This window comes from Narcine bancroftii, chromosome 3 (genome assembly GCF_036971445.1).
Source record: "Narcine bancroftii isolate sNarBan1 chromosome 3, sNarBan1.hap1, whole genome shotgun sequence".
Lineage (NCBI taxonomy): Eukaryota > Metazoa > Chordata > Chondrichthyes > Torpediniformes > Narcinidae > Narcine > Narcine bancroftii.
In genome coordinates, this window is record NC_091471.1 from 15318840 (window position 1) to 15344503 (window position 25664).

The window sequence follows — 25664 nt, forward strand, 5'->3', positions numbered from 1 at the left end:
CACCCATTGTTCGCGCTGATGGCCACCAAAGAAAAGGCTCTTTCCTGGCCAGAAGAGGCGAATAAGCCTTTTGTCGCGACGAAGGAGGCCCTAGCCAACACAACACTACTAGTGGACCCATGCCACTCTCCGTGGATGCCTCAGCTATGGCAGTGGGGAGGGGTCATGGAACAGTGGCTTGATAGACACTGGCTCCCGCTGGCCTTTTTCAGCAAGCAGCTGCACCCACTAGAACTCAAATTTAGTGCCTTCGACCGGGAGTTCCTGGCACTGTACTTGGCCATCTGCCACTTTCACTACTTCCTCAAGGGCAGGCCAATCACAGACTTCACAGACCACAAGCCCCTCACCCAGGCACTGGCGATGGCCAAGGATCCATGGTCTGCCAGACAACACCGCCACCTCTCATACATGTCGGAGTTCATGACCGACATACAACACAGGGCTGATAAGGACAAGGTCGTGGCAGATGCACTCTCACGACCCGCCATCAACACTCTCGCCCCCAGCCTAGATTACGTTCAACTGGCCCAGGCCCAGAGAAATGATGCAGAGACACAGGTCTTGTGGACCACTATCTCGGGTCTCAAACTCGAAAGCGTCCAGTTACCCAGCAGCCCGGACACACTGCTCTGCGATGTGTCAACAGGCATGCCTTGTCCGGTAGTCCTGCCGCACTGGAGAGCGAGGGTCTTCAGTCTAGTCCACAACCTCGCTCACCCAGCGGTGAAGACGACAGTGCGTATGGTCGCAAAGCGGTTCGTGTGGCATGGGCTCAAAAGAGAGGTGGCGGAGCTCACCAGGAACTGCATCAGGTGCCTGACCTCCAAAGTCCACCGACCCACGCAGGCTCCCTTACAGAAATTTGACTTGACGGCTCACAGGTTCCAACACATCCACGGCGATATCGTTAGACCCCTGCCGGTGTCAAGGGAGGCTCATTACCTCCTCATGGGATTAGGACAGCACCCAAGGAGGACCTACAAGCCTCGGCGGCAGAGATGGTGTACGGCGCACCACTTTCCCTACCAGGTGAGTTTTTCAGCTCAGACCCCGACACCGCAGCCTACTGGCGGACCTCTGCAGGAAACTGAGGTCCCTGGCTCCACCACCCCCAACACATCACAGCAGCTGGCCAATCCACCTCCCCAAAGATCTCGATTCGGTTCAGTTCGTTTTCGTGCGAAGGGGGCCTCAAGGTGCAATACTGCAGCGACCATACAAGAGTCCGTACAAAGTCTTGCACCCTAGACATTGGGAGAGAGGGAGGAACATTTTATGGTGGACCGCCTGAAGTAGGCCCATCTGGACTTATCTCAGTTGATGCAGACAGCCAAGCCTAAGCGACAGGGCCGCCCGCCCAAGTGACGGGATGTGTAGCTGGTTCATGGGGTTGTGTGGCGGCGCACTCACTCAGAGCAAACCGGCCCCATTTGTAATGCCACATGGTAGGGCAGCCCTGGGAAGATGGCACCATCGGGAGTTTCTTCCCCAGTCGAATCGCCCACATGGCGCGCGCCAGGCAGCTTCTGTGACGTCATCACGCACAGGGTGACTGAGCCTGTGCAGCTCTTAAAGGGGCATGCGCCAAATTCAAATAAAACAGTTGTTAACGCTCCTCAATGTGGTGGTTGTGGCTCTCTCACTGCTCACACCGCCACAATTGAATAATTAAAATGGCTTCGTTGAGAGGACAGAGCTTGCTCTTGAAAGCAAATAGAGCAGTGTCCTTTAGCATGACCATATTAAAATGAAAATATCTACAGTAACATGTAATCATTGAATTGTTTGGACCAAATTTTCGGGTCAAATCTGGGAGGGGGGTCAACTTCATCATGGGTCAAACATTCGACTGTGGTAAGTACTTGCTTCGTTCAAGACGTCGGGAGCTTAGATGGCTACTCCAGGTGGTAAGTCTACGCTCAGGGTGCCGGTAGCTCAGATGAGTGAGCAGCTAGGGCAAGGGTCCACGGTCAGGCATCGGGAGCTTCAGTGAGCAGATGGCCAGGGCAAGAGCCTGCACTTGAGACCTCGGGAGCTCCTGTGGGCAGGCAGTCAGCTCCCTGGGAGATCAGATGGACAGATGGCTGGGGCGAGGGCCCACAATCAAGGTGTCAGGGCCTTAGAAGCTCGGATGGATCAAAAAGTCTGGGTCAAAAAATTTGGATGGGGTCGACTTTTACACGGTGTCAACAATTACATGAGTGCGTAAGGTATGTTCAAGGAGTGTTGGGCTTTAGTTTCAGGTTTTTGTCTTTGTAACTTCCCACCAAATTTGTTGGGGTTAAACTAAATCCAGTCGATTCTGCGCACAGCTGACTGCAGTTACCTTTTTTGGGCAAAGCAGATTAAATGAACCTCATGACCTTTTCTTCGTGCAGTGATCTTATGAACGAATTAAGGAGTTTAGCCTGTAGCATGCATTGCCAAAGAATGAAGTCGTCTATAGCAGTAACATACAAGTAACTACTTTTGTTCATTTTCTGCAAGATCGGTTTGGAATGTCCTGCAGTCTCACAACTCTGTGGAGACAATATGTCACTGTACACAGAGGATTTATTTTTAGATTGCAAAAAGGCAATGAGTGTAGCCTTGGAAAATGTGGCTGTTGTTTCCTATGGGTTTATTTTTAGTATTCTGCAATTATGCATCCAAAGGATTGAATGTCATGTTTCTCCTTTCCATAGCAATGGGGCTCTTTCAGAAGCAACTTCATTTTCCAGTTCCAGATCGTGCAAAAAATTTAATCTAACCTGTTACTGTTTAGTAACAACATCTGTATTTTGATATAGATGATTATATATTTATGATATATGTATTTACAAAATCTGCATTTTGTAGCAATGACTTGATGCTGTGCCATAACTAAAATAGCAGTACAGATATCCAGCTATTTACCTCACTGTAAAAGATTTTTACTGGTAGGCAAGGATTGAGCTTGCTGTTGTAACATGTTAACCCACCACTGACATTTACCTATGGTAGGTGCACAAGCAGAATGGAACTACTAACATCCAAACATTTCTTTTGACACTTTGGAATCTGGCCATTTTTAACCTTTTATAATATAAACTCTGAACTGGGACCATGAGTAAACTACAGTACAAAGGCCAGTATGAAGCAGCTGGTGGTTGGGTACAAAACCAGTCCTGGGAAATGGGGACACTGAGTATATGTGCTTGAGGGTAGTCCCTGAAATCAGGGGCACGGAGTCCAAAGGGTTAATGCTGAGCCTCTGAACCTACTCTGTCCTGATTAAAGTTTCAGGCCCAAGACCTTGACTGCCTTTTACTTCATATGTGACCAGCTTAATTTCTCCACACTTTTGTGTACTACTCTGGATTTTCTGGTTTACCTCCTTAATGCTGGAATTGTTTAAATACAAAGAATTAGAAACAAAGAAGATAGGAGCAGGAGTAGGTCATTCGGCCCTTCGAGCCTGCTCCGCCATTCAATGAGATCATGGCTGATCTTAAAGTTCAGTAACCCGTCCCCGCCTTCTTCCCGTAACCCCTAATTCCCTTATACTGAAGAAATAGATCTAATTCCCTCTTAAATATATTCAATGAACCTGCCTCTACTGCTCTCTGTGGCAATGAATTCCAAAGATTCACCACCCTCTGGGTAAAGAAATTCCTCCTCATCTCGGTTCCTATTATCGTCGAACCATGGCCCCAAGTTCTGGACTCCCCCACCATTGGAAACAACCCTTCCACATCCATTCTGTCCAGTCCTGCCAGAATTTTATAGGTCTCTATGAGATCCCCTCTCAATCTTCTAAACTCCAGCGAGTACAATCCCAATTTGCGCAATCTTTCCTCATAAGTCATTCCTGCCATTCCAGGTATCAGCCTGGTGAATCGCCTCTGCACTCCCTCCATTGCAAGAACATCCTTCCTTAGATAAGGTGACCAAAACTGCACACAATACTCCAGGTGGGGTCTCACCAAGGCCCTGTACAGCTGCAGTAAGGTATCCTTATTCCTATACTCAAATCCTCTTGATATGAAGGCCAACATACCATTTGCCTTTTTAACCGCCTTCTGTACCTGCATGCTCGCCTTCAGTGACTGGTGCACAAGAACCCCTAGGTCTCTCTGCACTTCCCTATCTCCCAATCTATTGCCTTTCAAATAGTAATCTGACCTCCGGTTTGTATTACCAAAGAGGATAACCTCACATTTATCCACATTGTAGTGCATTTGCCATGTATCTGCCCAGTTCCCCAATTTATCCAAATCACACTGGAGCTTCCTGACCCCCTCTTCAGTGCATACAACCCCTCCTAGCTTAGTGTCATCTGCAAATTTGGAGATATTACATCCAATCCCCTCATCCAGATCATTAATGTAAATTGTGAACAGCTGGGGTCCCAGTACAGATCCCTGTGGCACCCCACTGGTCACCGCCTGCCACTCAGAAAATGAGCCGTTTATCCCAACTCTCTGTCTTCAATCTGCCAGCCAGTTCTCAATCCACATCAATACCTTGCCCCCAATCCCATGAACCTTGATTTTGCATGCCAGTCGTTTATGTGGAACTTTATCGAAGGCCTTCCACTGGCTCTCCCCCATGTCAAAGAATTCCAATAGATTTGTCAAGCACGATTTACCTTTTGTAAATCCATGTGGACTCTGTCCGATCCCTTCTCTGCTAGTCATATGCTCCGCTATTACATCCTTAATAATGGATTCCATCATTTTGTCCAAAACCTATAATTCCCCGCTTTTTCTCTACCCCCCCTTTTTAAATAGTGGAGAAACATTAGCTACCCTCCAATCCATGGGTTCTGATCCTGAATCTATCGAGCCTTCATTTAATCTATGGTTTATGCCATTTTAATGGGAGTGTTTCATTTCATATTAGATTGTGTTTATAGTTCCAGCCTTCTGACACGCAGTAAATAACTCGAGAGGCTGAGACTGGGTCACTGATCAAAAGGGACAAGGACCTCATCCTGTATCCTGACCTGGGCTTTCTGGGGAAGGGTCAGGGTGTTGAAGGCTTTATACAAGGTCAAAAGAGGGAGGAGTCTCAGATACAGTCAGAGGGTGGGGTGGAGCCAGGTAATCAGGACATTCAGCAATTTACCACATTCACCCCTTTTTTTTATTGTCCAGTGGAGTGATGTGGGACACAAAGTCTTACAGGTGCAGCTGGTCCGGTGGCTTGATCTTCCATACTGACCGGTGGAGCGCCAGTTGTGGGGTTGTGGCTGGAGCAGCAGTACGTAATGCATGACTGTGGAAGGAGGGATGGGTGCTGCCTGGTGGGGATGCTCCTAAGGATCCCTGCATGCGAGAGGGCCCAGATGGAGACCGTTTCCTCGTGTCCATCTGGGTAGGTTACATACACGTATTGGGGGTTCGCGTGGAGGAGCTGAATCCTTTCAACCAGGGGGTTGGATTTTTGGCCCCTCACGTGATTTTGTAGCAGGACCGGACCCGGAGCCAAGAGGGTAGGGTGGTCCCCGACGCAGACTTCCTGAGGAAGAATGAAATTCTTTCATGAGGGGTAGCATTAGTGGCAGTACATAGCAGAGATTAAGTGGCATGTAACAGCTCTGGAAGAACCTCCTGACAGTGAGAGACATACATTCCCCTGGACTTTAGGGCAATGGGATGGCCTTCCATACGGTGCCATTCTCTCTCTCTACCTGACCGTTCCCCTGGTGGTTATAACTCATGCTGGTCCTGCTGGTGGCATTTGTAAGGGGAAAGGAAGTAGACTTAATAAGGGGGTTGGCTTTATCCGCATAATTTGGAACCAGTGGGCGTAATAAGAATAGAACCCCAGGCACCTTTTCAGGGCCTTGAGGTTGAGGGGTTGTGTTGGACCTCCCTGATCAACTGTGGCCACAGACATCTTCGAATGACATAGTCAGTACTTGGTACCTATCGATTCATACTCTAGATGGTTTGAGTCATCTCTTCGGCAGTCATCACTATGTTGAAGAGACATTTTTCAATGCATGGGGCACCCCACACTCTGCTATCAGACAATGGCGCACAGTTTACCAGTGAGAAATTCAGACATTTTTCAGCAACATGGGATTTCAACCACATCACTAGCAGCCCAGACTACAGTCAAACAGGTTGGCTGAATGAGCCGTGAGGAGCAGTCTCACAGGGTTTCTCAACCTGCTGAACCTAAGGAATGTCTCTCATGACACCACATTGGGCTCTCTGGCGCAAAGACTCATTCCACGGATGACCTTACCAATGGCAAGGAGGTTCTTGGAGCCTCAACTAAAGAACCCACAAGAAATCAAGTCCCAACTTGAACTGGAGGCTAACACAGAAAAGGTGCTATGACAGAAACAGCTGAATGCTTGAGCCATTAGCAGAAGGATGCAGACTCCACAGGGTAGTGAGGTGAGTTATGTGGAAGCTTAAGGGGTTTGGAGAATGCTGTCATGATTCTGCAATTCATGGCTGCAAATGGTGACGTTGTCCATATACAGGAATGTGCCTTGCAGCTCGTACTGGTCTACCATGCGGTTCGCCTCCCGCTGGAAGACTGAGACCCCATTGGTGACTTCAAAGGGGACCCTCAAGAAATGGTAGAGGCAGCCATCTACCTCAAAGGCAGTCCTCTGGGCGGATAGGGAGCTGGTGGCATGCCAACTTTAAATCAATAGTGGTGAATACCTAATATTAAGTGATTTGATTTACAATGTCGGATATGTGGGGAAGAGGGTACACGTCCAGCTCCATGAGCGTGTGTGTGTTTATGTGTGTGTGTATATATATTAATGATCTAACTGTAGTCGATGACTGTTCTGTGTTTTTCCCCATGCTTTACTACCACCACTTGGTCTCTTCAGGGGCTTGTGCAGCACTGAATCAACTACTTTTGGTGGCAACAGGTTTACAGTTGGGGGTGAGGTTAGCGAACAGTGGTGGAGGGGTGATTTTTTTTTTAAACTTTATTTATTTGAAAAATCATTAGTAATACAGGAGGGGTGATCTTGAGGGTTGAAAGGCCGCAGGTTGTGCATGGCGGACAATCTGTGGGTTTCTGGCTGGAAATGATAGGAGGAGAGTCCAGGGGGTTTCCACGGGTGGAGTGCAGTGGGTGGTTTAAAAACTGCTGGTTACAGACAGTGAGGAGGGGATAGGGCCCATCATACTTCATTGTGACACTCTTAAGGTGGCATTGAAAGTCCAGCCTCAGCAGCATGACAGCACAAAGCTGCAGCATCACAAGAAGCTTAAAGTCTTTGTAGTCTGTGCCCCGTACGGTCAGAGTCACTATACAGTAGCTGCTGACATCTGCCATTTGAGAATTCGAGGCCAAAGAGACTCTATGGTTTACTGGCCTTACCAGGAGGGAGTGGAGCTGCACTGTGTCGGAGTCAAATAGGCAGCTCATCATGTAACCATTTACCATGATGTCCATCATTGATCTGGTGAGTTGGTAAGGGCTCCCTTTATCTGGCGTGATGGAGGCCAGTGTTGAGTCGCTGTCGGACTCTGTAGATTCGGTGGAGTGTTCGGTTGTTCATTTCCAAAATGGTGACCCTCTATGGCCCGCACATGGCGCTGCTGGGTTGGGAAGATGGCGGCATCCAATATGACAGTTCCCACAGCACGCGTGCAGTGCTGCTGGGTTTAGAGGGTGACTTAGTGTTATGTCCTTTCTTCTCACAGTTAGCGCAAACCATGTCTTTTCTTGGGTTTTTGTGCAGGTCACAGAAGTAGCACTTTTGGTGCTCGTGAAGTACAGCGGCTGTGGTCAGGACGTGGTGATGTTCCACAAGCTAGCGGCCTTCCCTCTTCCCAAGATGGTGGAGCCCACAGTAACCATGAGGCAGCTGCTTGTCAGCTGAGTATACATCCATGCTTTGGAAGGCCACCTCTGCACTAGCTCGACTGCCTTCTATAATTTGAGCTCACCCTGCTCCAACACTCTCTGCCAGATGTAAGCATCTCTGTTCAGGTCCTCCATGTTCACCACGGCCATCACAGCATTACAGTCGCAGACCCATCTGAGAGCTCACAGGGCCCAAAGGTACTAGGCGCTTGATTCCCTGGGTTGCTGTTTTCATGTAGCCAGGAGGAACCTAGTGTAGACTTCATTTATCTTCCTCAAGTACTGGCTTTTCAATATGCCCATTGCCGCTGGGTACAACGCGTCGTCCCTGATCATCTAGTATACCGTGGCCCGAGCAGGGAATATAATACTTACAGCTTGTTGTCCTCTGATCAAATGATGGTAGAGGAGGCCTGCGGAATACTTCGAAGCAACGTAGCTGTTGGATGCGTCAGGCAATTGTGGGTCAAGGTCCAGCTTTTCTGGCTTCAGAATCTGCTCCATTATAAAAAATACTATTGTGAATAAATTTAATGCATCTTCAATAACTTCAAAGACTAGAAGTTGTAGAGAAAATTATAGGCTTTTATTCACAACAGAATGGAGAAACGTCCATGCTGATCGACTGCCTGGACTGAGGAGGGGACTGTGGGACAGTCGCCTTTATTCAGGGGTCTGTGGGAGGAGCCTCAGGCACAGCCAGCAAGGGGCATGTCCTAACGCATCCAAATATATATACAGTAGTTTACCACAGGTACCATTATGGTTGATGAGAAAGGACTCTGGCATTAGTAAGACATCAGTTTTTCATGGATTTCAATGGATGGTACCAGGTTCAGGTCAAGGTGGGTCCCTCAGAGGAGGATTGTGCTGCTCTGTGGAGGCAATAGTACACCAAATTACCTCAGGCCTATCGTCAAGTCTCTCAGCATGGAGTAAATGCCTCTCAGAATGCTGCAAGGAATCAATAACCATGCTGGTTGTACGTTTTTAAACAAACACTTATGTGGATGCAATAAAGGTTTGATTGAAAGCCAGCTACACAGAAATATGAGATACACTTAAAGCTTACTAGAGTGAACAAATTATTTCTTATACTAAAAATTTTGACAGAATATGTGAGAGAATTAGAACGTTTAAAGAAAAATATTAACAAATTGGAAAAGGAATATCAGACATCAGGAACACAAGGAAAATATAGAATATTACAGAATAAAAAGTTTCAATATAATACACTACAAAGATAGAATGGGAAAAAAAAAGAATAAAAACTTTTTAAAAATTATGAGCTGGGAGAACGGGTACACGAAGTGCTTTCTTGGCAGATAAAAGCAGAGGAGTCTTTCAGAATGATAAATGCTATAGAAATAGAAACTGATACTATAACATACAATCAAAAATAAATAAATAATGAATTTGGACAATACTATTGTAGAGCTCGTCGAAAGAACCAAAGACTTGTTGATCCAAACCAAGGCTTTTATTAGCAAAAGACCGGAGCTCTTCACAGGTGGCCGACCAGTCCGGAATGATCCGACCTGGCTAGGGACACAACCCTTTAAGGCCCAAACAATAGGTGTGGCTTAGCTCTCAGCCAATCGCTGTAAGCACAGTCTAGATACAGTAACTATATACACTATGTACATTGGTGATAGATCTGTACTATCACATTCACCCCTTCTTGGAGAATTGACCCTGGGAAAAAAAAACAAAAACGAGGGAGAGAATGAAAAGGAAGGGGTAGGTCAAGGACTGTAGCGGTCAGGGGGTCTGACCATCCGGCGTGACCGCCGTGGTGCCGGGATTGGGGTCACTGGAGTGGTGTCGCCAGCGGGCTCATCGGGTGCGACTGCTCCGTCGCTCAATTCCCCAGTCGTTTTGTCGGCAGGGTGGCCCGAGTCATTGGGGTGCTGTTGGTCCTTCTGTTGCGGCACGGGGCCTGGAGCATAAGGAGTTGGGGGGTTTGCTGGGTCTACCGCGTCCTGAGCTAGGTCCCGCACCGAAACAGTGTCCTCCCGCCCGTCTGGGAACTCCACGTATGCGTAATGTGGGTTCGCGTGGAGTAGAGTCACTCGGTCGACCAAGGGGTCGTTCTTTGAGTGCCGGATGTGGCGTCGCAAAAGGACGGGGCCAGGGACGGTGAGCCATGCCGGTACAGTGGTTCCCGATTCGGATTTCCTCGGGAAAAGGAACATCCTTTCGTGGGGGGTGGCATTTGTTGCAGTACATAGGAGGGAGCGGATGGAGTGTAAGGCACTAGTTAGAACCTCCTGCCAGTGAGAGGTGGGGAGACCTTTAGACCGGAGAGCCAGTGTAACCGCTCTCCATATGGTGGCATTCTCCCTCTCGACCTGGCCATTACCGCGTGGGTTATAGCTCGTGGTCCTGCTTGAAGCAATACCACACTCCAGAAGGTACTGTTGCAGCTCTGCACTCATGAATGAGGACCCCCTATCACTGTGGATGGAATTGGGGTACCCGAAGATGGTGAAAATACTGTGAAGGGCCTGTATCACTGAGGTGGCAGTGGTGTCTGGGCAGGCCACAGCGAATGGGAAGCGGGAGTATTCGTCGATGGCCGTAAGGATGTAGGTATTACGGTTGGTCGACGGTAGGGGTCCCTTAAAGTCTACGCTAAGACGCTCGAAGGGGCGGGTGGCTTTGATGACGTGGGAGTTATCCGGACGGAAGAAGTGGGGCTTGCATTCGGCGCACACCGAACAGGCTCGGGTCATGGAGCGGATCTCCTCAACTGTGTAGGGTAAGTTGCGCGCCTTGACAAAGTGAGCAAACCTAGTGACCCCTGGATGACAGAGCGCCTCATGGAGTTTCCGTAGTCTGTCCATCTGTATGCTGGCGCACGTCCCCCTGGAGAGCGCGTCAGGCGGGTCGTTGAGCTTACCAGGCCGGTACAGGATGTCATAGTTAAAGGTGGAGAGTTCGATTCTCCATCTGGCGATTTTGTCGTTTTTTATCTTACCACGCTGGGTGTTGCTGAACATGAAGGAGACCGCGCGTTGATCAGTCAACAGTGTAAAGCGCCTCCCAGCGAGGTAATGTCTCCAACGACGTACCGCTTCAACTATGGCCTGGGCCTCCTTCTCGATCGAGGAGTGTCTACTCTCCGGACCCTGGAGGGTTCTGGAGAAGAAGGCTACAGGCCGACCGGCCTGGTTCAAGGTGGCTGCCAGGGCGAAGTCGGATGCATCGCTCTCGACTTGAAACGGGACAGACTCATCGATCGCGTGCAGCGTCGCAGCAGCGATGTCAGATTTGATTCGATCGAAAGCCGCTGTGGCTTCGGTCGAGAGGGGAAAAGAGGTGGTCTTGATAAGAGGACGTGCCTTGTCGGCGTAGTTTGGAACCCATTGGGCGTAATACGAGAAAAGGCCCAGGCAGCGTTTGAGAGCTTTCTGGGTATGTGGGGGGGGTAAGTCCATTAAGGGACGCATGCGGTCAGGATCTGGCATGACTATCCCGTTTTCCACCACACAACCTAGAATAGCGAGTCGTGTGGTCCGGAAAACACACTTGTCCAAATTGTAAGTCAGGTTTAGCTGACGGGCAGTTTGAAGAAATTTGTCTAGGTTGGCGTCATGGTCCTGCATGTCGTGGCCGCAGATGGTGATATTGTCCAGATACGGGAAGGTAGCGGTTAGCCCGTTCTGGTCCACCATCCTGTCCATTTCCCGCTGGAAGACCGCGACACCATTTGTGACCCCGAATGGTACCCTGAGAAATTGATATAGCCGTCCATTCGCTTCAAAGGCCGTGAATGGTCGGTCCTTGCAGCGGATCGGGAGCTGGTGGTAGGCCGAACGTAGGTCAATAGTGGAGAAAATGCGGTACTGGGCGATCTGGTTCACCACATCCGTGATGCGTGGCAGGGGGTACGCATCCAGGAGTGTGAAGCGGTTAATGGTCTGGCTATAGTCGACCACCATCCGTAGTTTTTCCCCATTCTTGACAACCACCACCTGGGCTCTCCAGGGGCTTGAACTGGGTTCGATGATGCCCTCATCCAGCAATCTACGCACCTCACTCCTAATGAATTGCCTGTTTTCGTAACTATATTGCCGACTTTTGGTGGCCACAGGCTTCCAGCGAGGGGTGAGGTTTGCGAAGAGTGCTGGCGGGGCAATCCGGAGTGTGGAAAGGCCGCAGGATTGGCCCCGGGGCACGGGGGCGGGTTGCTCGGGTGCTTCGGGAGTGGGGCGATGGCAGACCGAGAGGGGGGCGTGGGGTCCCCCAAAGTGTAGGGACACCGTTTGGAACTGACACTGGAAGTCTAATCCCAGCAACACTGGGGCGCACAATTGGGGAAGGACGAATAATTTAAAGTGGGTGACCGTCACGCCCTGTACTTCCAGCGTGGCGATGCAATACCCCTTTATCCCAGTCGAGTGCGACCTCGTCGCTAATGAGATCCTCTGGGTAGTGGGGATAATGTCAAGTCCCCAACGGAGGGCCAGATCTGGCTGGATAAAACTGTCAGTTGACCCAGAGTCAAATAAGCAATTGGTGTAGTGTCCATGCACTTTAATCAGTTCCATTGCTCTGGTGAGGGGATGAGAGCATTGCTGGTTTAATGTTATTGAAGCAGTTGACAGGCGAGTTTTGCGCGATGACGTCACGCAACGGGATGACGTCACGCAACGGGATGACGTAGTCAACGCTCGAGGAGCAGGTTGGAGAACCTCCCGGAAGTGCTGTTGTGGCGGGTGAATGGTAAGTAGTGGGGTTTGTAGTTGCTCGCGATCGGCGGTCGGGCCCTGGCGGTCGTCAGCGATGGACGCTAGGGTGAGCACCTGGTTGGCCGCGGGGGTGGCTGCGGCGGCGGTAGCGTCGGCCCCGGGGGTGTCTGTGGCTGCGGCAGCAGCGGCGGTAGCGTCGGCCCCGGGGGTGTCCGTGGCGGCGGCAGCAGCGGCTGTAGCGTCGGCCCCGGAGGTGTCCGTGGCGGCGGCAGCAGCGGCGGTAGCGTCGGCCCCGGGGGTGGCTGTGGCGGCGGCAGCAGCGGCGGTAGTGTCAAGTGTTCCGCACGGGGGCGAGAGGCAGGCCATCACCATGGTTGCGACGGTGGGTTGCCCCTTCCAGGTTCGGCGTCTCTGTGACGTCAGGCGTTGCCGTGCAGGGGAGCCCTCGCTCTCATTGGACGAGAGCTCTGGGGAAGAAGAGTTTGAATGGGATAGTGGCGGTTGAGCTTCACACGAGGCACTGTGTTTGCTGGCGGCCATTTTAGACCTACAGACTGCAGCAAAGTGGCCCTTTTTAAGGCACTTCTGGCACCTGGCTTTTCTTGCTGGGCACTGGGATCTGCTGTGCTTGTCCCTCCCGCAGAAATAACATTTCGGGTTCGCACGGGGCAGGGTAGCAGCAGCCGACAGGCCGTCAGGGGTAGGGTAGAAGGGCACTCTACTCACATCAGAACGAGGGGTCCAGTCCCTAGAGAGCTCGGTGGACTTTAAGGCTGCATCCTCCATTGTGATTGCAATCCGGGCCACGTCCTCTAGTTTTTCTACCCCTTGCTCGAGCAAACGCAGCCTCACTTCGTTCGACCGGAGCCCGGCCACATAGGCATCCCGGACGAGGTCGCTAGTGATCTCGGCAGCAGTTTTGTCCACACAGTTACAGTCCTTGCCCAATGCCTTTAAAACTTGTAAATATGCCCTGCTGGACTCGCCGGGCTGTTGCTTCCTCGACGCAAGCATGAGCCGGGCATGAACTCTGTTCACCGGTTGATCATACAGTTCCTTCAGTACCTTTATGGCTGCGGTGTAAGTGGTCTCATCCTGGATGTTCTCGTAGACTCTCAAGGACACCATAGACAGCAATGCTGTTAGACGCTGGTTATCCTCCTCTACCTGAATGAATCTCAGGAAGTTTTCAAAGTTCAGCAGCCAGAACTTAAAGGCTTTGAAGGCTGTAGCTGACTGTGGGTCGATATCAAGTTTTTCTGGCCGAGTTAAACGCTCCATCCCTTTCAAAAAAAATTCTTTTTGCTAATAAAATTGTAGAGCTCGTCGAAAGAACCAAAGACTTGTTGATCCAAACCAAGGCTTTTATTAGCAAAAGACCGGAGCTCTTCACAGGTGGCCGACCAGTCCGGAATGATCCGACCTGGCTAGGGACACAACCCTTTAAGGCCCAAACAATAGGTGTGGCTTAGCTCTCAGCCAATCGCTGTAAGCACAGTCTAGATACAGTAACTATATACACTATGTACATTGGTGATAGATCTGTACTATCACAACTATACAAAACAATATAAATCAGAATTAGTAGAAAATGAAAATGAAATGAAAGAATTTTTAACAAATGTTGAACTTCCTAAACTAGAAGAGAGAGAAAAAGATTACTTAGATGCACCTTTTACAATTGGAGAAATAGAGAAAGCTTTAGGTGCTTTCCAAGCTATTAAGTCCCTGGGGGAAGATGGGTTCCCTCCTGAGTTCTATAGACTATTTAAAGATTTTCTGATGCCTTTTTGATGGATGTGTTAGACCAGACAGTGGAGACCCATTGCCTTCAGAAATTTTTTCAAACGCTATAATTACCGTGTTACCAAAGAAAGATAGAGACCCACTAAAAACTCATCATATAGACCAATATTATTTTTGAATGCAGAATTCTAGCAAAGGTATTAATTAATATATTACGTGAATATTTAACAAAATTAATACACACAGATTAGGTGGGATATGTTAAAGGAAGACACTCTTCAACTAGTCTAAATAGATTATTTAATGTAATACTTAAGGCAAAATCAAGGTTGAATCCAAACATAACCATTCCTTTAGATGCAGATATTCAACTAACTAGAATGGTCTTATATAAAATGCTGGAAAAATTTGGTGTAGGTAGAAATTCATAAACTGGATATAAACTCTTTATCTTAAAGCCACAAGCTAAGATTATAACTAATAAACAAATGTCATCTATTCTTTTCCTTGAGTAGATCAAGTAGCCAGGGGTGTCTCCTATCACCAGAATTATTTGTTCTAGTGATTGAACCTCTGGCGGAGATTATAAGAAGAGATCCAGATATTAAGAGCTTCAAAGTTGGATTGGAAGAACATAAAATGAGTTTATTTGCTGTTATTTATGTCTGACCTGGCTGGATCCTTGATAAATATTACAAACAATATTAGAAAAATATGGAAGAATATCAGGATATAAAATAAATATGGATAAAAGTGAGATAATCCCATTGCAGAATTTTGATTATGGAAGGCAGTAGATTTAAATGGAAGAAGAACAGAATTAGATATTTAGGAATAATGACTGATAATAATTTACGGAACTTATGTAAGATCAATTATATCCCTGTACTAGAGAAAAAAAAACAGAAAAAGATTTACAGAAATGGAAAGATCTTCCAATTACATTAATAGGAAGGATAAATTGATGGAAAAAATAATTCAGCTGGGGAATACACCTAAATTTACATGGAGGATGTACTTTGCTCTCCAAAATGAAAGTGCAAAGGCAGGTTTACAGAGATCAAGAGAGAGATGGGAGTCAGATTTAAGAGTTGCAATAATGGAAAGATGTTGGTCGGATCCATCAACAACAGGGCTGTGGATCACATAAAGACCAGATCAGATTAGGATTTCAAATTGGCTTCCTTGAACTTTTCCTTAATGGCTTGATTGTTTTATTGTCATCAATAGAGGATGAGCAAATGTAGGTCTTGGGAATCACTATCTCGGAAGATCTTTCCTGGAATCAACACACCAATGGCATTATAAAGAAAGTCTCTACTTCCTCAGGTGTTTGCGGAGGAGTTAGTGGAGTTGTTCAAGTGAACCGGTACGGACTTGAAGGGCCGACATGGCCTGTTTCCGTGCTGTAAACGGTTATATGGTTATATGGTTATGTATCATGACCTCTGGCACATCTCCCTCCCACTTTTGGATATCTTTGATATAAGCAGCAACCTGGCACCAGGGAGGCAAAACACCATCCAGTTTTCCTTACTGCATCCACAGAATCCCCTATCTGTCCTCCTAATTGCTGAGTCCCCTATGACTACTTGCCACCTCTTCTTTTCCCTACCCTTTTGAGCCATGGGGCCGACCCTGTGGCAGAGGCACAGCCATTGTTACTCCCCCCAGCTAGGCTGTCTCCTCCCCCCCCCCACTAACAGTAATCAATGAGGGGTGCTTATTATTGAGGGTTACAGCCACAGGGGTCCTCTCTAACAGTGATAAGCTCTGTTTTCAGTGGTATCCAGGAAAGTGAACCACTACATAGTATAGCAGGGGGTGCAAGAATAAAGAAATTGTGTTACAGTGAAACAAAGTGCAGGGCAGCATGTCAAACATTAAAAAAATACGATTAAATAGTGCAAGGCATCACCTTACACTAATGGGAGGTAATAATTGGAGGTGCACAACATCCATCCTAGACACATAACATCTTATTTGTCAGGAAAGTGCAACAACGATTGCTGTGAAGGCTGAGGCGGGCAAGGCTACTGGCCACCATACCGTCAACTTTTTACAAGAGCTCTGTTGAGAGCGTCCTGACTGGTTGCTTCGCAGTGTGGTAAGGTTGCCACAGAGAAATGGATCAGAGATAAATCCATAGGACCATATGTGCGGCAGAGAAGATCACACCCCCACCCTCCCCCCACACCCTCCCCCCACCATCGATCTACTGAGATCATTGTCTGAACAGGGCACGCAAAAATGTGTGCCTTACCACCCCACACGCAATGTCTTTTAACTACTCCCATCGGGAAAGAGATACAGGCTGTAGCGTAGATAAAAGTTCAGACTCGATTGGAGGGAGAACTGAAGCTTTTATTAGCTTACAACACAGGTAGGGTTTATGAACAGGCTTCATAGGGTTCTGGGTTTAGGCAGGGAACCAGGGTTATATACAGGCCCCCAGGGAGGAGCCGGGAGGTGGGACCAGTTGTTAGTACAGCACACTTCTAGTGAATCCCAGTTCACTACATTCACCCCTTCCTTCAGAATTAAGGGTGTGTGGATCAGAAGCAGGTTATAAACACAGAAGAGAAATATTCACAATACTATTTACAGATTCAGGTGGTTCGGGGGTCTAGAGATCCTGGTGGAGCGACTTAACATCGGGTGTGGGGGGGGGAGGCCTTGGGCTCCTTGAGTCTCCTAGTCCACCTGTGATGGAAGGATAGTGGGCTGGGGCTTCGGCCCGATGATAGGTGGGTGGGGAGGCCCTGAGCGGGGTTGTGAAAAAAATGCTCAGTAGCTCATGGGGCACCTGAGGCAATGGATCCACAATTCCAGTGAGCGCCAAGTCCCTGATGGAGACTGGCATCCGGGTACTTCACCTAAGTGTATGTGAAAATGGAGCCTAGGGCCTTCATAATGGACGAGGCGGACGTATATGGACACGGGATGGCAAACGGGAAGCAGGAGTACTCATCTATGTCCAAGAGAAAGTAGATGTTCCTGTTCATGGAGGGGAGAGGTCCCTTAAAATCGACCCTGAGGCATTTGAAGGGCCTGGACAATTTAATCAGGTGAACTTTCATGGGGCGAAAAAAGTGCGGCTTGCACTCAGTGCAGATCTGGCATGACGTCTTCTATTGAGTAGGGTAAATTGTGGGACATGACAAAATGAGCCATGCGGGTGACCCCTGGGTGGCAGAGCTCATTGTGTATGGTCTGCTGTTGACTGGTGTGTGTGGAGGCACAGCATCCCCTGGGCAAGGCATATGGAGGGCCGTCAAGGGCCCCTGGCCTGTAGGCAATGTCACAATTGTAGGCGGAGAGGTCAAACCTCCACCTAGCAATTTTGTCATTCTTGATTTTTCCCCTCTTGGCGTTGTTGAACATGAATGCGACAGAGCGCTGGTCCGTGAGGATCGTAAAACTTCTACCAGCCAGGAGGTGCCTCCAGTGCCTTATAGCTTCTACAATGGCCTGAGCCTCATTTTCCACAGATGGGTTCCGGAGCTCGTGGCCTTGAAGCGACCATGAGAAAAAGGCAACCAGCCTGCCCGCCTGATTGAGAGTAGTGGCAAGGGCTATGTCTGAAGCGTTACTTTCCACTTGGAAAGGCACATATTCATCTACCACATGCATGGTGGCTTTCGCAATATCGTTCATCATATCCGAAATGCGAAGAAGTGGGTATGCATCCAGGAATGTGTATCTGTTAATTGTTCGGCTATAGTCAATCACTAACCTGGCCTTGTTTTCCCCCTTTACTATCACCACTTGCACTCTCCATGGGCTGGTTCTAGGTTTGATGATCCCCTTCTCCAGCAGACGTTGGGTCTCCATCTTTATAAACTCCCTATGTGCCAAGCTGTACCTCCTGCTCTTGGTGGTGATGGACTTACAGTCGGCAGACAGGTTTGGTAACAGAGGTGGGGGGGGGGGTGTCTATGTTCAGCGTGGAGAGGCTGCAAGTGGGTCCTGGTTTTGAGGACCCTCCGTTCTGAACCATTACTGGGGGAAGGGAACCAGAAAACTCCAAGGTCACACTTTTAAGGTATCACAGGAAGTCCTGACCAACAATACTGGAGCACACCATTCATCTAAAATGTACATGCAAACTTTACAAAATTCCCCCCTTCAAATGACAGATGTTTCTGTACATGCACTGAATTGGACTGGGACACTAGAAAAATTCGATAATTAGATGGGTACACGCACCTCGAGCAGATTCCTGTGACTAGGGTTTCCCAGATCTCTTCATCTTCCTGGACACGGCCTGAAGTGGCCTCATGCCCACACTTCTTAGCCAGCATCTGCAGATCCAGCAGATAGTCATTAATCGACTCTCTAGGCCATTGGTGGCATTGGGCAAGCCAGTGCCTTGCTAGGACCTCGATCAGGGCCTTCATGCAGTGGGCCTTCAGCAACTTGATGGCGGCCTCGTACGTCGGGATGTCTCAAATGACAGCGTACCCCTTCGGCCCTATCCTTGAGATGAGCGCCGGCCTCCAGAGCTCATCTGTATGGAAGACGTCCCTGGTCGTGTTCAGGTAAGCCTGTAAGCAGTCTAGCCAATATGCGAATTCTGCAGCCGCATCAGAGGACTGGGCTTGAGTAACGCCTCCATCCTTGTTTGTAAGCTAATAAAATTGTAGTGTAGATAAAAGCTCACACTCGATTGCAGGGAGAACTAACGCTTTTATTAGCTTACAGCACAGGTAGGATTCATGAACAGACTTCAGAGGGGTTCTAGGTTTAGGCGGGAAACCAAGGCTATATATGGGATCCCGGGGAGGAGCCAGGAGGCGGGACCAGTCATTAGTACAGCACTCTTCTAGTGAACCCGAGTTCACTACCCGGCCATATCAGAGCCAACACCGCCAGGCTGAGGAACAGCTTCTTCCCAAAGGAAATGAGACTGTTAAACGACTGAATAAATTGCTCACTTTAACCTTCCAAAACTCAATTATTTATTAAACAATATTAATTTATTTTTATATTTGTAGATATGTATGGATTGCATATAAATTGTTTGTCTGGTTGTGTATCTGCCTGTTTTGCACTGAGGTTTCATCAGGTTGTACTTGTGCAATCAGATGATAAATAAACTTTAACTTGACACTAGAGACTGCAGATGCTGTAATCTAAAGTAAAATCAAAATCTTGGAGGTGCTGCAGCATCTGTGGATACAAAAGGAGGAAACATCTTCCTCCGCAGATGCTGCCTGATCCACTGAACTCCTCTAGCAATTTGTGTTTTGCTTGATGAATAACCATGTCCTTTGCAAATGAGAGGAAACTGGAGCCCTGAGGAAACCATATGGTTATAGGAAATACGTGCAGACTCAAACAGACACCACCAGGCATCAGAATAAATTTGCTGAGGCCCGAAGATAAACAGGAAGGATGAACAAATTGCGAGTGTTTAAATTTATATCTGGTCCTGGAAAGAGAAACTTCACTCACCGGTGTCATTGAAAGGTCACTGATAGAATTCTATTCTGTGACTGAGAACCTTATAGGTTTACACACCATAGATTTAAGCAGATAAAAGAGCCACAAACCCTTTACTCTATTGAGTCCATACTCATCATCTTTCTTGCTATGTTCCCTTCCCACTTTAGTCTGGTGAAAGGGTCCCAACCCAAAACCTCACTTCACCTTTGCTGAGCCCCATCCAGCTTCTCCTTGTTTGCGACGTATAAACTGAGTTTTCACAAATCACTGAAACTGACCTTGGAAATCACCAAATGCAAAATAAAGAAACTAACCTTGCAGGCAATAATTTACATTCCTATTCAATCCCAAACAAGAACAATCTTCTGTCTTGACAGGATTTGCTTAGCTTCTTCAAATGACTCCAAATATATTTAAATATTTATTCTCCTTCATTTCTAACCAGGTATTCTTCCAGCTACCCTTCAGTTATTCCCCATTTTGCTGCTTTTCCTGTGAGTCTATTCAACTTCTATTATTCAGTAATCCTGTAATGATATACCAGACAAACTAGTTTCCTGGATTCTATAATCCCGTGATCACAGTTAATAATAACTTTACATGACCTAGGTACTTTAAATGTGAGCTAACTGATGACACATTGACTTTGTTGTTTTGCAGGTGGATACACATTCTGCAGATGCATGTCTGCTAAGGCCCCAGGAGAAACAGGGTGTGAGAAGGACAAATATATTGCTCATGTTTCAATTTATATTTGGTCTATAAAAGGCACTGGTGAGACTTCACTCGAAGTATTGTGAGCAATTTTGGGCTCCTCATTTAAGAAAGGATGTGCTGATGTTGGAGAAGGTTCAGAGGAGGTTCACAGGATGATTCCAGGAATGAAAGAGTTATCATATGAGGAATGTTTGACAATACTTGGACTGCACTCATTGCAATTTAGGAGAATGAAGCAGGAATCTCATTGAAATATTTCAAATATTGAAAGGCATGGACCGAGTAGATGTAGAAAGGTTATTTCTCATGATGGGAGAGTATATGACAAGAGGGCACAACTTCAGGATTAAGGGTGTCCACGTAGAACAGAAATGCTTAGGGATTTCTTCAGCCAGAGGGTGGTAAATCTGTGGAATTTGTTGCCACAGGCAGTTGTGGAGGCCAGGTCATTGGGTATATTTAAGGCAGAAGTTCTTGATTAGCCAGGGTATCAAAGGTTATGGGGAGAAGGCCAGGCAGTGGGGCTGAGTGGGGAAATGGATGAGCCCATGATTAAATGGCAGGGTAGACTGGATGGGCTGAAGAGCCTATTTCTGCTCCTATGTTTTATGGTCTTATGATCAGTTACATCATCAAAAGGTCCATGAAAGAATTATGATCGCTGAATGAGCTTTATGGAGCTAAACCACACTTCATCAATTTAAGTATGTAAAAGAGTCATGGAATTTAATCCACACAAGTGTGAGGTGTTTCACTTTGGGAGGTCAAATGTAAATGAATAGATACCGATAATGGCAGGGGTCTTAAAAGCGTTGATGTGCTGTTGTGTTCAGAATAGGTTCAATGGATTCAAAGAGAATCAAGGCTGGACACCTGATATTAACAAAAGGTGGTCTTTGTTTACACATAGGGGGATTCACAAAAGGGTACACGCTCAAACAGACTAATATACACAGCAATATTACGCAAATAACTACACATCAGTGCAAGTAAATCACTGCTAAACATTCTCAGCTCCCAATTGAGAATGCAAGAGTTAAACATACAATACCCATCACCTTGCTCTCTCTACCTAGCAGTCACAGCACATTTATAAACAGTAAATTAATTATAACTAACAAATATATCAAATTATCCTGGTCTCCAGCATTGCCCACAGATAGGGATCCAGGACAGGCCCATTGCAGTCAGCCCTCCTGAGCTGCCTATGTCCTGGAGTCGGGAGTTCAGTGATGGTCTCCATGCAGCAGCAAGAAAAGAAAAAAGAGAAAAACTCCATGTGCTGCTTCTTCAAAGCAGGGGCCATCCACATATCCTGTCAGGACCAATCACCTCACCTGTGGGCAGTTCTAACCATTGATTGGCACCTGGAGGACCAATCATATGTCAGCTGGAAGGGCCAATCACTAATTAACCTCATGGGTGGGCAGGTCTAACACTTGATTGGCAGGTGAGGTGACTTCTGACTTGATTCCTACTGGAGAGGTCACATGACCCTCCATAATCCACCCAACATGTGCAGAGGGATCAGTGGATCCTAGTCCAATTACTCTTTGAACATGACCACATGTGGCATGCTTGGCTTCATTGGATGGTACATTGTGTATAAAAGTGAGGAAGTCAAGTTGCAGCCTTACAAAACTTTGATGAGTCCACACTTGGAAGACTCTGTGTAATGATGGTCACCCAAGATGGAGGTGGAGGCTTTGGAAAGAGTTTACCAAGTTGCCTGGTTTAAAGAGTATGAATTATGGGGAGATATTGGACAAATTTGGGTTGTTTTCTCTGGAGCACAGTTGGTTGAGGGTAGACGAGATGGAAGTGTATAAAATTGTGAGAGGCATTGATAGGGTGGACTGTCAGGACCTTTTCTCAGAAGTAAATAACACACTTGAGAACAAGCATTTAAGGTGAGGGGGATCGAGTGTAAGAGAGAATGGTGGGGAAAATGTTTTACACAGGATATAGTGGGTGACTGGAACGGGAACAGTTGATGAAGCCCATGCTGCCTATAATTACACCCAATTAACCTAAAACAACCACACATTTTGAAGGGTGGGAGGATACCGGAGTCCCCTGAGGAAGCCCACACAGACATGGGGAGAATGATCAAACTCCTTGCAGACAGCGCCGGATTTGAACCCTGGACGCTGGCACTGTAACGGTGTTGTGCTAACTGCTATATGACCAAGCTGCACTCGATCCATATCCCTCCATCTCCAAATATGAAGGGGATGGAGGGAGATGGATCAAGTGCAAGCAACTGAGATTTTCTTTTACATTTAGTTTGTTTTAGACAACACATTAGACACAGACAAGTGGGCCAAAGAGCCTGTTCATGTCTTGCACTGTTCCATGTTCTATGTGCTACTGAGGACACACTCAGCATCAAGCTTTCATTAATACCATTCCATTTGTTCTCTCCATATCCCACCAACTCCTCTCAGATTCTAATACCCCCCTACATAACGAATAACTTACAGTGGCCAATATTGTGGGGATGTGGAAATAAATTGGAGAACCTGACCTGGTCACAGAAAGAACTTTTCAAACTTCACACAGACAGCAGCAGAAGTCTGGATCAAACTTGGGTCCCTGACCCAAGTTTGTAAGGCAGGGAATCTGCTAGCTTCTGTACTGACAATAATCTCAACAGCAGTGTGAGTATAAGACAGCTTTAATAAACTAATATGTACACAAAGAGGCCTTGTCTCTCGACAAGACAAACCTGGAAGGCTAGACTGTAGTTCTGGACTGCTTTATTTACAAGGTCACTGGGATGACCCCTGGTGCCCAAGTGGTGTAATTACATATCTCCACCTTCACCCCCACACTTAAAAAATTATTTCCCCCGCCCCACCCTGTCCTTCTTCCCTTGTTTGTAAGTTCATAAGTCCAAAATTCTTCGTGGCTTCCATTGCCTTCTGGACCTCCTCAGTCGTGGTATAGGGGTGGGGAGTGTGGTCTGCCTTTCGGTCTTTCTTGGTGGAGGTGTGGGAGTGGGAAGTACTGGTTGGTCATGTGGCCGTGTGGGCTGGGGATCCACTTGTATGGGATTAGGTCCTGTCATCAAGTCTAGGGTGGTGATATTTTGTGGGGCGGGCGTACCCAGGGTCCTGATTTCCAGGATGGGTGGTCTAGTCCTCTGGGGTGACTCGATGGATGACTGTTCTGGTAACTGCTGCTGCACTCGTTGTTGATCAGTAGACATCTGCGTTTCCTCCGTGTTGTTCACACATCTGGCTGACGCGGGATTCCTGGTGGCCACCGAGTCTTCTCTTCCATCTGGGAATGTGACAAAGGCGAACTGAGGGTTCGCATGTCTCAACTCCACTTGATCCACCAGCTGGTCCGCTTTGTGGGGTCTGCAGTGCTTCCAGAGGAGAACAGGTCCTGGTGTCATCATCCATTTGGGCAGCACTGTGCCTGTCGTGGCTTTCCTTGTGAAAGAAAAGATACGGTCATGTGGGGTCATGTTAGTTGCAGGACACAATAAAGAACGTATAGAGTGTTGGGCTTCTGGCAACACTTCTTGCCATCTAGTAACAGGCAGGACTTTTGCTTTTAAAGTCAAGAGGACTTTTTTCCAGATAGTGGCATTTTCCCTTTCGACTTGTCCATTCCCCCTGGGATTGTAACTTGTAGTGCGGCTGGTTGCAATCCCTCCCTCGTGCAGGTACTGCTGTACTTCTGCGCTCATGAATGCAGCTCCCTGTCACATTTGTGGTCCGAAATGTGAAGTTAATAAAACATTAAACACAAGTTTTATCAGGTAAACTTCTCAGTGGCTTTATTTTCCCGTTTTCTTTGTTCTCCTGCTTCGGTGTTCTTATCTCTCTCTCATACCACGTGACTTCCGGTACATCTCATACATATTCATTATCATGACATCCCTCCTTTAATCAGAAATAAACTTTACCTTCACTTATCAATATCCCTCGGAAACCTACAAACATCGTAACTAATGGTAATACTATAACTCAACTACATAAAATTTACTTCCTACAGCACTCATACATGCACTTTATGATATAAGATTAAATACTGTCTCAAAGTTCTTATTAAAACTATGGCACAAAGTCTTCTTACCTCTGACCCCTGTAGGGTTCGCGAGAAAAAGGCCACTGGTCATCTGTCTTGGTTTTCGGTGGCTGCCAGAGCCACATCGGATGCATCTGTTTCTACTTGAAACGGGATCGACTCATCTATGGACTACATGGTAGCTTTAGCGATATGGTCCCTAATGTCCCTGAATGCTCTGGTGGCTGCTGGGCACAGTGAGAAAACTGAGGCTTTTATAAGTGGGTGGGCCCTGTCGGCGTAGTTGGGGACCCATTGAGCGTATTAAGCGAACAGCCCCAAATATCTTTTTAGTGCTTTCAGTGTGTGTGGCACTGGGAGGTCTAGGAGAGGGTGCATACGGGCTGGGTTTGGGCTGATTTCCCTGTTCTGCACTATGTAGCCCAGGATTGGCAACTTCCTGGCACTAAAGACACATTTGTCCCTGTTGTACATTAGGTTCCTTTCCTCGGCTGCCTGGAAGAAGCATTTTAAATTTGTGTCATGATCCTCCTGAGTGTGGCCACAGATTGTCACGTTGTCTAAGTAGGGGAATACCACTTTCAGTTGGAACTCATCTACTATTCGGTCCATTTCTCTCTAAAACAGGGACACTCCATTGGTGACACCGAAGGGAAGTCGCAGAAATTGATCTAGCCTGCCGTCTGCCTCAAATCCCGTGTAAATACAATCGCTGTTTCTAATGGGCAGTTGGTGGTATGCTGCCTTCAGGTCTATGATGGAGAACACTTTATACTGCGCAATGTTGTTGACCATGTCTGCTATGCGTGGCAGGGGGTAGGTATCTACTTGTGTAAATTTGTTGATTGTCTGGCTGTAATCCACTACCATGCGCAGTTTTTCTCCTGACTTTACTACAACCACCTGGGCTCTCCAGGGGCTGGTGTTCTGCTCTATGATACCCTCTTGTAGTAACCTGTGGACCTCTGTCCTAATGAAGGCTCAATCCCTTGGGCTATACCTCCTGCTTTTTGTGGCTATTGGTGTGCATTCTGGGGTCAGGTGTGTGAACAGTGGAGGCGGTTCTATATTCAGGACAGACAGGCTGCAGTGTTGTTTCTTCCTAAGGCGTAGTGGGGGGTGAGGCCCGTTGTCCACTATTGTAATGGTTTCTAACTGGCACTGAAAATCTAACCAGTTTTACCTCAGCTGCAAGGCTGCTGG

General features: G+C 47.5%; 1 protein-coding gene and 1 long non-coding RNA gene across 2 annotated transcripts; one reads left to right on the forward strand and one right to left on the reverse strand.

Annotated features, from left to right (window-relative positions):
- Positions 1 to 7184: 7184 nt before the first annotated feature.
- LOC138756982 (uncharacterized) lies at positions 7185 to 8886 on the forward strand. Its single transcript, XR_011353257.1, has 2 exons — positions 7185 to 7411; positions 7691 to 8886. It is a non-coding gene; the product is annotated as an uncharacterized lncRNA (long non-coding RNA).
- Positions 8887 to 23297: 14411 nt separating this feature from the next.
- LOC138756056 (uncharacterized) lies at positions 23298 to 25176 on the reverse strand. Its single transcript, XM_069922732.1, has 2 exons — positions 24510 to 25176; positions 23298 to 23860 (listed from the first exon to the last, which is right to left on the reverse strand). The coding sequence occupies exons 1-2, from the start codon at positions 24593 to 24595 to the stop codon at positions 23308 to 23310; spliced, it is 639 nt and encodes a 212-aa protein (XP_069778833.1). The 5' UTR covers positions 24596 to 25176; the 3' UTR covers positions 23298 to 23307.
- Positions 25177 to 25664: the final 488 nt, after the last annotated feature.

Coding starts and splice junctions, on each gene's coding strand:
- LOC138756056 (XM_069922732.1), bottom strand. CDS start 24,595: ATGCATCCGATGTGGCTCTGGCAGCCACCGAAAACCAAGACAGATGAC. Junction 23,861..24,509: donor GAACCCTACAGGGGTCAGAG/GTAAGAAGACTT, acceptor TTCTTTCACAAG/GAAAGCCACGACAGGCACAG.